An 11,661-nucleotide genomic window follows, 5' to 3' on the forward strand; every position below is an offset into this window, starting at 1 on the left:
AGGTCTCTAGAGCTGTTAATTGTATTGCTTGTGTTCACAAAAAAAAAAAAAAGAAAAAAAATTGTGTTCTATTTTGTTTCGGTTTGTAATTTATCTTCCATATTTTTTGTAATGGATTATTCAGCGATGTATTGGGCAATTTTCCATTGTTTACACAAATTTTCAATTCTTTTCTGTCATTGTCACTGGCTTTTGGGTTGAATCCACTGTGGTCAGAGAACACACGGCATCTGAGGCTCATTTTTGTATGTTTGCTGGAGGATGTTTTCTGCCCAGGAAATGAACCTTTCTTCCTTTAGGTTGACTTGGCCAAGCTGATTTCTAAGATTTTATTTATTTTTATTTTATGAATATGAGTGTTTGCTTGTATGTAAGTATGCACACTCTCGTGCAAGCATTTCTGTAAGAGACTAAAAGAGGGCATCGGATTACCTGGAGCTGGAGATACAGGAGCACTATCACGTGGGGGATGAAAACCCTGTGCCTGTCCTCTGCAAAAGCAGCAAGTGCTCTTAACTGCTATGCCACCTCTCCAGCCCTAGACTTTTCCAAGCTTGTTTGTTACAGTAACAGAAAAATAATACACGTTTAACTTTAAATTTTCACATTTTAGAAAATGTGTAATTCATTCATGCAAAAACCTGTATTGAATTGAATTGAAACTATTGAAAGAATTATTATTATTATTATTATTATTTACTCTAAAGACGGTGAGACAAAATGCTCATGAGGGAGAGCACTTGTTGTACACATTCCAATGCCACTAACAGGTCTACAGATTGAATTTCCAGTCACAATTCCCAAACGTATTTTTGTGGAAATGAATAATCCTACTTAAATACTATACAAAATGTGGAAAGAAAAGCCGCACAATTAGAAAGAAAAGAACAAAGGAGAATGTGCTAGTAAATACCAAGGCATTATAAGACTGCATCCAATTAGGGCAAAGATACCCAGAAACTAGAACATAGCAGACGGCTCCCAAAGACAAACACACCCGCATGAACATTTTGTGTTTAACAGAGGCAACAGCGGATTAAGTGGACTCTTCTAGTAAATGGCTATCTGAGTCTGCTTTGTACCATTATAGCAAAAATCAATGGGCTGGATACGTTACAAAAACCTAAGTTATCACCTGCAGTTCTGGATATTAGAAAGTCCAAGGTCAAGGAATCAGAACCTAACATGAACTTCCTGGCTGTGTCACAGTACAACACAGAAGGGCAAGCAGGCATGCAGGTAGGAAAGAGAAGCATAAGGGGGGACAGCATGGCTTCCATACTGTGGTGGTTAGTTTTCATATAAACTTGACACCAGCTGGAATCACCTGGGAAGGGAGAGACCATCTGGTGTAGATTATGTATAACGGGGGCTATACTGGATATATTAATTGAGGTGGGAAGATGAACCCCCTGTGGGAGGCATCATTCCCTAGGCAGGAGGTTCTGGAGTGGAGGAAGCAGGCAAGCTGAGCACTAGCTTGCATTCATGCAGCCATCGCTCTCGTTCTCCCATGCAGATTGTAGATGTGATATGACCAGTCCCTTCAGGCTTGTGCCACTGTGCCTTTCTCCCCGGTGAAAAACAGATCCTGGAACTGTGATCCAAAATACAGCCTTTCTCCCATAAGTTGCTCTTGTCAGGGCATTTCATCATAGCAATAGCTCAGTTTCACGATAATAGATGCATCTTTTCAGCTACATTAATCTACATATGAGAGCAAAATTTGAATGACCTAGATCAACTTCTAACATATGAACTGTGGAGGACATATCACGCCACAGCAATGCTACCCTGTTAGCTTAATATTCTTAGGGAAATAATGAAACCTCTTTGTGACACTGGCTACTAGGGAAAGGAATTCAGAACTAGATACCAAAGTAAAAATCTCATAAAAATTTGGCAACCAACATTAAAGGTTTTTAAACATGCAAGGACCACAAATGAATTCAAAAATCGAACAAACAATGGATATGAGGTATCTTGCCTTCTCGATGGAGCTGCATTTTGGAAACTCACACACACAGAAACCTTGGTTCTGAACATACACCAAGTATACTCACCATTGTGCATGCACTCACACATGCAAAGCCATCAAATGGTGTCTGAAATGCCCTCACCCAAATTTAAGACGGACACTAAAAAGTGTGGTGTTGTTTTTTATGGGAAGTTTCCCATTCTTATAGAAACTAACATGCAATTACAGAAAACAAAGACTTGTAATGGTTTCCTACCACAATTCCTCAGCATGTAAGTGTCAGATTAGTTTATCTTTGGATTGGGTTGTGTTAGACAGACAATCACATCCTATTCATTAACATGCAAATTGTTTTCCTCTAATGAATGGTAATATATGTAGAACACAAATAATTGTGTTCAAGTAAATTCCTTTGTAATTCAGTATCAGGAAATGTTTGCTTTCTATACCTATTTTTATATGCACATGGCCATTACATAAAAGTTGTCAAGAAAGGCTGGAGAGATGACTCAGAGGTTAAGCCCACTGGTTGCGCTTGCAGAAGGCCTGGGTTCAATTGCCAGCACCCACATGACGGTTAACAACTGTTTGTAACGCAAGTTCCAGGAGATCCGATATCTTCTGGCCTCTGTGGTCTCTACGAACACATACAGTGCAAGAACATACATGTAGACAAGCACCCATTCACATTCAATAATAAATTTGTCAGGGAAAAAACCGTTGTAACTAGAAAAAAAAGCTTAAGATACGCTAACGTACAGCACTATAAATTGTTGAAAAATGGTGCAAAGTCTCATGAGGAAAATGAACACAAGATATAGATAATGCAGGCCAACTCAGTGGGTTGCAGAGTACCGAAGCTACATAGTATGGTAAAAAGAATTCCAAGGGGGAAAATGCAAGGTGATGATGTTACCTTTATCCCATCGGGCTAACCAGAAATGTGAGACAGTCAAAGAAATGAGACCCCTCATGCTCAGAAGAAAAGCTTCTTGTTTTGACAGTTAAGCACAACAAAGAATAAAACATGCCTGCAGTTTTGTTTTTTGCTGAGTGCTTGCACGTCTTAGTCACTAACACTTCCCCTGGAGTTGAAGGTTATTTAACATTTACTGTGAATTTAAAGAAAGGAGCAGAGACGCGAGGCAGTGGAAAGAAGTCCTAATGCCTACGGTGGGGTAGAGAACATGTCAGATCCCTTCAAGGCATTTTACACAGCACAACCCTGGATAGTCATCATACTCCCACACCAAAGGAAAGGCATAAAAATTAAAGCAAGCTACCTCCGAGGAATAATTAGAGTGAAAAGTCAATGAGGAGAGAACGCCTCATATTCTCCTCATTGATTTCCCATGCACAGAGTCCAACTTGACTGCTGGTTGGAAGTCAGTTTGGCCACTTCCCATCTCTTTCCGAGCTGCTGGGTTCTCCCGCCAGGGCCTTTTGTGCTGGTGTCCCGCTTGCCTCTCAGCAGCTGTCAGCTGCTGAGTGAGTTTGACGCCCTGACTCCAGAAATGAGGGAGCTCACACCCTATGCAGATGCAGGCCCTTCCTTCGTTAAAGTTGATTGACATAAGAGATACAGAGCATAGCCAGAGTTTCGTAAGAAAAACAAATGGGTGTGTGCAGATTCAAGTGGAAATCTCCTTGGTCAGAAACACAAAGGGGGGGGGGGCAAAGAGTTAAGACTTTATGAGATTCAATCAGCTGAGGCTAGGTACACACACACACACACACACACACACACACACACCAGCTTTGTTCTTCTACTATGTGATTGTTAATTAGGACACAATGTAAAACCACTGGGGAAGACAGTCTCAGTGTGGGATCGTCTAGATCAGGTTGCTTCGTGGAAATGTCTATGGAAATTATCTTGGTTATGTTAATTAATGTGGGAAGACCCAGACCCAAAGTAGGAGGCACCATTCCCTGAGCTAGTACTGGGTTGTACAAGGACTAGAGAAGAATGAGCCAAACATAGGCCTTCTTTCTTTCTCTTTCCCCCACCGACCCGGCTGAGTGCGGTGTAAGGAGACGCTTCCAGCTCCTGCCTTGACTTCTGCACAATGTGACTGCAACCTGAAATTGTAAGCTAAACTGAACCCTTTCTCCCCTAAGTTGCCCTCTGTCGGGATGTTTCAGCACAGCAACAGAAATGACACTAGGACCATCCATCCTGTAACCCTTTCTACATCATCCCAGCTCAGGTACGAAATACTCAGTGACAAGTGAAATCAGTTGATTTTCTGACAGAGCTCCCTCCCTGGGTGCTAGCGTTTCCATAGTCTATTATCGTACCTGCGTGGGTACCATACAGCTCACGTGGGGGCGGTAGAGGGGCCACCGACTCCAGGAACAAGTCATCGCCACATCCCCAAAAACACATAGAAAAGGAGGGAAATCGGACCCACACGAGACCGCATCCCACCACGACCCCATCGCCTTGGGCTACATCGGGAAGGAAGGCCCTGGCCTCTGTCTTCTAGGACCTTTTTACTGGGCTGAGAAACAACCTGACACTGGCAGGGCGGAAAAACCGGCTTCAGAAACAACCTAACCATTGCGCAGGCGCAGCCTACAGCTTTCTGGAAGCCACTTCCTGCTTGGTTTCTTAGCAACGCGGGAAGCGTTGTTGACAGCCACAGAAACTGGCGCTCAGAGGGCTTGAGAGTGGAGCTGTCCCAGAGGCGCTATGGTAAATGTGGGTCCATATCTGGGAGAGCAGAGGGGGAGGCTCCATGGCTACAGCTGTCCTGGGAGGGTCTCACTGTTCACTGGATGAAGCTGGAGGGGGCACTATTGAGAAAGGGGAGGTGCTGAGAAGAATCCGGGAGCCGGGAAAGTTTACAAAGAGCAATGGAGGTGGAGGAGAAAGATACCAGGCTGAGAAAGACTGGGACCCGGGAGATCGAGAGAATGGGAAGGGATGGGAGGTCAAGAGACAAAGAGAAAAGAAAGGAAAATCAGGAGGGAGGGGCAAGGAATGAAGAGAGGAAGGGAAGGAGAGGGAGGGAGAGACAGAGGGACTGAGGGATTGAGGGGGGGAAGGGCAGAAAGAAGAAAGAACCTCCTCAGAAAAGGAAGGGAAGAGAAGAGAAGAGAAGAGAAGAGAAGAGAAGAGAAGAGAAGAGAAGAGAAGAGAAAAAAAGTAAAGGGAAAAAGAAAGACAAGGGAATAGAGAAGGGAGGAGGAGAATGGAAGAGAAAGAAGTGAAATGGGAGAAGAGAAGAGGAAAAAGGCGGAGGGAAGGAGAGAGGAGGGGAGATGAGGAAGTAAGGGGAAAGGGGATGGAGAAAAAGAAAAAACGGAGAGGAGGGGAAGGGAGAGGAGGGAAGGGGAGGGGAAAAAGAAGGGAAGGGAAGGAAAGGGAAGGAAAGATGGGAAGGAAAGGTCAAGGAAAAGGGAAGGGAAGAAGAGAAGGGAAGGAAAGGAGGTGGGCCTAGGGACTCAGGAGGTTGCAATAAGGGCCTCAGGGAAGTCAGAAGAGCGGCATCTTGGCGGAGAGGGAAAGATATGGAGGAGCAGAGAAAGGAGGAGGACTGTGGTTCTGAGGAGTTGTAGACATTCTCCTAAGTTGGTCAGAACTGTGGTAGTTTGTGGATATTCTGTGCCAAGCGTTAGGAGACCAAGAAATGCCAAGTTTCAGTAATCCACCTCATGAAAAATGTCTCCTTTTACTTTTTCTATTTTTTTGTACCAGGCTGTGTATGTGACAAAACAAATCCCTGGCACTATCAGGTTCTTGACATAACTGTCACTGGCGATGTCTGATTTTCACCTTCAGAGAACACCTCAGGCTCAGAGATTTCATGGCAGTGAAACGTAAAAATGTCCCTTATTCCTTAGTTTTTACAGTCCTTTTGGTTTGTGATGGGGAGCCAGGTTTAACCTGTGGTAGAAATGGCAGCCTCCTCTGCAGATGCAGTTTTTTTTTAAGCTGTGGGTTGTGGAGTAGTTTAAAGAACATGCTAATTAAATGGTAATGGTGTTCATAGTGGGAAAAGCCATGAATCTAGCATGGTGCTTGCTCAGAAAAGACCTGCCCTGGTGATGGCAAAGACAATGTAAGTACCTGCTCACATCCACACTGGGTGCAAAAGAAAAGCCTGTCTCTGCCTGACGTAACACAGCATTCACTTGTGAGCTGTTGGGAAAGAAAATACTGGAATAAAATCTCATCCAAAGACTGCCAGGCCAACTGGGGCATGGTAGTGTCTGCCTGTAAGCCAAGCACTCAGAAGGCTGAGGCAGGAAGATTGCTCCAAATTCAAGACCAGGCTGAGCTACACGGTATGAAACACTGTCAAAAAAAGAAAACTCAAAAAATTCTATATGAGGCTAGAGAAATCACTCAGTAGTTAAGAGTACTGGGTACTCTTGCAGAGGACCCAGGTTCAATTCCCAGCATGAATTGCTGTTCCTGTCAGTAACTCTAGGTCTAGGTTATCTGACACCCCCGTCTGGCTTCCACTGGCACAGGTCATGCACAGGGGCACAGACATACATGCAGACACAACACACACCCCCACACAATAATAAAATGTTTTTAAAAGAAATATAAGGTTCCACAATGTGCTGTTACCAAAAAAAAAAAAAAAAGCCCAAGTTGTACAGTGAATTTATTCACCTTCATCTTGCAAAGGTGAACATAAAACCCAGATGTGGAGTTCCACGCACAGACGTTCTCAGCTGAACATTCAGATTAAACCTGGTCACAAGTTCCTGGAACCAGGAGACTCTGGCATCCTGCAATATAATGCTTGCCTAGAATGCCCTTTATAAGTTTAGCCACCAGAGTGAACCCCCAATGGAGGTAACAGATGTAACTAAGGGGGTCTCAAGGAGGGCAGCTTTTGGACCATTGGAGGACAGGGTGCTGATCAATAAATATTTAAAGTCTATGGCACACAAAAGAAGTTTTTGTAAGTATAGAAACAGGATCTATGAAAGATGACCGACCCATGGAAGCTTTCGGGGCGAAATAAAAACAAACAATCAAACACTACCTTTCTTGCAAATAAAGACAAGTAAGCTTGTGAGATTCTCTGTCTTCTTTGGGGCTGAACCCTGGCAATCAATCTAGGTTATATGCAAGTGGGGGCTTCATACAGAGTCCCCACAAGCGATCTAATAGTTTCAAGCATACCTTTCAAACAGCCAAGCAGATAGTCTCCACCTGTCAGTTAAAGAAATAGGGGACTAAGGTATCTTCTTAGACATTCTCTGTAGAGGGGATGTCACCACGGAGACCCTTCTGGTTAATGGTGGCTCTAATCTCTTGCAGACAGAGGTGGAAGAAACCCTCAAGAGAATCCAGGGCCACAAAGGGGTGATTGGAACAATGGTGGTCAATGCAGAAGGTAACTCTTACCACAGGCTGAGTCAGGGGGAACCCATTTATTGTGTCAAAAGTGAAGACATTTATCTTAGATTCTTAACTTAAAAGCATGTTTTGTCTGTGTCAGCTCTAGCAGTTATTCATCAAACATTTGCATACCTACTGTATATAATCACTTAAAGGGCCAGGGCTACACAAACATTGTCTACAATGCCTATGTATCCCTAAAAACCACTGCACAGGGTCTTTTAAGAAACTCTGGTAATTGACATCGCTTTGGGTGAGCAGGGGACAGCAAAGCTTTCTTGTTGAAGAGAGGAAAACTTGTATGATTGGTAGCTTGGTTTTGGCTTAATATTATGAAGGCTACAGTATAGAACTTTGATCTTAATTTTAAATTAACGTTTTCCTTTTATCATAGTAAAACAAATCTTTACCATTTGTATATATTTTAATAATGATTTTATTATTTGAAATTTTTATAGTTGTATATAGTGTGTCTCTTACCCCCTGGTCCCTCCAAGTGTTCCCAGGACCTTCCAGCACAGAACTCATTACATAGCACTTCCAGAATAGTCTGGTAAATAACAGGCAGGAAGGAATAATACATCGCCAAGTATGAAATGTGGATAGTGGCCTGGGACTCAGTGTGTCTGAACCATTCACGTCTGCATAATGAGCCTGCAAGATGGACCAGTGGGTAAAGGTGTTTGCTGACAAGCCTGAAGACCTGAGTTCTATCCCCAGCACCCACAGAGCAGAAAGATAACTGACTCCAATAACTTGTCCTCTGACTTTCACACATGCACACCTCCCCCACCCCTCTCTTCTCTCTGTCTCTCTCTCTCTCTGTCTCTCTCTCTCTCCAATAAGACTTCATATTGTGTTTTCCCCGCTTGCTTATTGCTCCATGCACTGCCACAGTGGCAAACTCCTAAAGTGCCTACTTGTCCCACTTCTAATTCAGGCATTTGTAAGAGTGAGAGGTGCCAAAAATTCCGGAGCGTTCTTTGAAATAAGAGTAGCCAGTTCACATAATTCACAGTGCTACCATAGGATTGGCTGGTCCCCAGCTCGGCGTTCGTTCTGGCATAATCCATTGGTAAATGCTTATTGCGCAAGCACCAGCTAAGAGACTGTTGAAATTCTGCACTCTTTGCTTGTCACTAAGAATGGAAAATAACCTGAGTTCCTGGTGGCTGTGGCAGTTAGATGAGAAGACAATCAAGTGCGAAGTTTAATAGCCAGCACTTAATAGAGTTCTAATTAAAGAATTTCTGAGAACTTTGATTTATTTGGTTGAGATTTGCAGAGAAAACATTTGCCTTGTTTTGTAAAATAAAAAACCACTCTGCCAAATGCTTGTAGTGGTGGTGAGGACCATGCCTGAGGAATGAGGAAGAAGGGGTTAGGATTTGTCTTACAGGAAGTATAAAACTGGGCCACGTATTTCCAGGAAGTGGTCAACTCTTGGTGTGGCCCTGGTTAAACGGATTCTGCTTCCAAGTATTTGTTCCAGGGTCTCACACCCTGACTTACCCATGCTACCTGTGTGGTTTAGCAGAGGTGTCTCGGGACTTCCCTTTGGCTGTGACAACAAATACCACATACTCCTTTCTTTGAACAGCAGACATGGGAGCTAGGGAGATGGCTCAGTCAGTCAAGTTCTAGCCGTGTGAGCATGATTTGCTGAGTTCAGCTCCCAGCACCCATGTGAAAAGGTAGACGCAACAGCTGTGCTCCTGGAATACCAGTACTTGAGGAAGAGGAGACGGGTTCCCCTGGGGCCCGCTAGCCAGGCCGCCTGATGAATTTATAAGTTCCAAGTTCTGTGAGAGACATCGTTGCAGTAAAATTAAGGTAAAAATGGATAAGGACTCCGAATGTCAGCCTCCGACCTACAAACGCACAGATGTACACACAAGCATACATATGCACCGCACACACAAACTCAACGGCAATTTATTAGGCCTCTACCTGGAAGGTTGAAATTGAAGCCAGACTGTCACTGGTTCATGGTCTTTCCGAGGACTCCATAGCTGGAGGCTCTCTGACCTCTCCCTAGTGGTAGTCAAATCATTGCAGTCTCTGGCTTACAGACCTGTTACCCTAGTCTGAGGGCCCACCCAAACCCAGTGTGGCCTCATGTTAACTGGCTGCCTCTCCTGAGACCCTCTTTCCAAACAAGCTGATCTTCTGCAGTTTAGGGTGGACTTACACTTTGGAGAACACTTCAACCCAGTGTGGGCACAGTGGCACCCAGGCCAGTTCCTCTAATGGGTTTCACTGGACTGCCTCAGTGTAAAGTACGCAAAGGGCGTCAGATCTCTGAAGAATACTGTACCAGTGAGTGATGGAGAAAAAGATATGAGTCCAAGAACAAAAGCAGGGAATGAAGTAAGAGGAGGTATTTTTGGTCACTTACACAGCCTGGTGCATATGCAAACCGCAAGTACACAGAGTCAGGGGAGGGGCTGGAGAGGTGGCCGAGTCGGTAGAGTGACTGCCTGCCATGCATGAAGCCTTAAGTTCCATTGGACAAACAGGGCATGGTGGAAAATGCCCATAATCCCAGAATGGCAGAGGTGGATGCAGGAGGTCAAGGTCATCCTCAGCTAAGCTGTGTGATGCTCTGTCTCAAAAAAAAAAAAAAAAAAAAAAAAAAAATAGAGGGAGGAAGGAAAGGTTCAGATGTTAGAGTGATTCTCCCCAGGTAATGAAATTAGGAGTAAAGTTTGCTTTCCTGCACTCCTTCGTGAAGTGTTCTCTTGATTTCTAGTTGAAAGCAACAACAACAAAAAATGTTGTTTTTCATACCTTTTGCTTTTCTCTAACTTCAGCTAGGATAATAATATGTCAGGATTCAGGGAACTTCTCACGGCTTGTGGAAACTTGATTTTTTTTTTTAAATCGAAAGTCAAATTAACCTTCTCCCAAAAAATATAAGTGAGGCGCTTGTTGTTGTGGTGAGATGGTCAATGACCACAGAGTGTCGGGATATTTCTTGATGGCATATGGTATAAGTTGTGCGACCTGAATGTAAGAAAACAGTCTCAACGGTCTACTCAAGTGTAGCTAGAGGTGTCTGTTATTACAGGGCAGCTCTGCAGCCTTTCAGAAGCCCTGGGCCGCTTAGTCCTAAAAGCGGTTACCCGGGACAATGTTGCCACCCTCTTGTTCTCTGCCGGTGGTTGTGGCTGACGCCGCATGGACGTGTTAGCATCATTGCCAGCTCACCTCCGTAGCTAATTAAGGAGGTCTACTGTGTTTCTTCATTTAGACGGCATCACACAACAGGCTGTGTAGTGAGCCTTTGCTTTGTTTCCAAGACACAGTCTTCCTATTTACGACAACAAAGAAGACTACTTGCTAATTTGTTGGTTCTGTGTGGTCTAGGCTTCAATGACAGTGGATCCTTTATTCATTTTAATTTCCCCTTTGGAAGAACATTCACTGTAACACTGATATGTAAATGTCTACCTCCCTAGCACTCAAAGCTGTCATATATTCTTTTATGTACAAGCTCAATTTCTACAGGTTTTTGACTTTAAATTTTCTTGACAAGTCCAACAATTCATCATTTGAATATCATTAGATTTTATCAGCCATCCAGCCAATTTCTTTTCTTCTAAAGCACAGTCTACCCACCAAAGCAAAAATACACAATTGCAGAAGGCAAACTGAAGTAATGACTCCCGCTCCCTGGGATCACAGGCAGTCATACTCTAAAGTGATGCCATAAATTCAATAATATCAAATTTTAAAATGTTCGTATGTTTTGTTCAGGGAGCTCTGTTCTGGAAATGTCTGCTACCCAACAAACACATGTGCAATGACAGGCTTTGTAGCCTTTTTGATAGAAGTCATAGACGGAGAACAGCCTGAGTGCCCATAAGGAGGATATGTAGGCTACATGTCTTACAAAGCAGACCTTCAACTACTTGTTAGACAGTTTAGCCTCATGTGTTCCAAATCAAACAATGTCCCAAAAGTATGAAATGAAAATATTAGGGTGCTATTAAAATAGAGACTATACACACAAACATACATTCTTGCAGAAAGATAATGAACCACTTGTCATTATATGAAAGAGTAGAGGACTAAGCAATAGTATTTCCTGATTGTTTACACAGTCAGGTACACGCATACACTTAAATATGGAATTAAGATAGAGAGTTGGGGCTGGGGATAGCCCCAGCTCTCAGAGTGCTTACCTTGCAAACATGAGGCCGTAAGTTCCAATTTCTGCCACCGCAGAAGGAAGAGGGGGAGGAGAGAGAGAGAGAAGAAAGAAGGAAAGAAAGAAAGAAAGAAAGAAAGAAAGAAAGAAAGAAAGAAAGAA

The 11,661-nt window shown here is 43.5% G+C and overlaps 1 protein-coding gene across 1 annotated transcript in view; it reads left to right on the top strand.

Annotated features, from left to right (window-relative positions):
- Positions 1–4,612: 4,612 nt before the first annotated feature.
- The window catches only part of Dynlrb2 (dynein light chain roadblock-type 2), an 11,450-nt gene continuing 4,401 nt past the window's right edge, over positions 4,613–11,661 (top strand). The window contains exons 1-2 of the mRNA XM_055621350.1: positions 4,613–4,676; positions 7,266–7,341. Of these exons, the coding sequence (XP_055477325.1) occupies positions 4,674–4,676; positions 7,266–7,341 (79 nt within the window). The 5' untranslated portion in view covers positions 4,613–4,673. The remainder of the gene's footprint in view (positions 4,677–7,265; positions 7,342–11,661) is intronic.

The sequence above is a fragment of the Psammomys obesus genome, unplaced genomic scaffold (assembly GCF_907164565.1).
Source record: "Psammomys obesus unplaced genomic scaffold, mPsaObe1.curated_primary_1811, whole genome shotgun sequence".
Classification (NCBI taxonomy): Eukaryota; Metazoa; Chordata; class Mammalia; order Rodentia; family Muridae; genus Psammomys; species Psammomys obesus.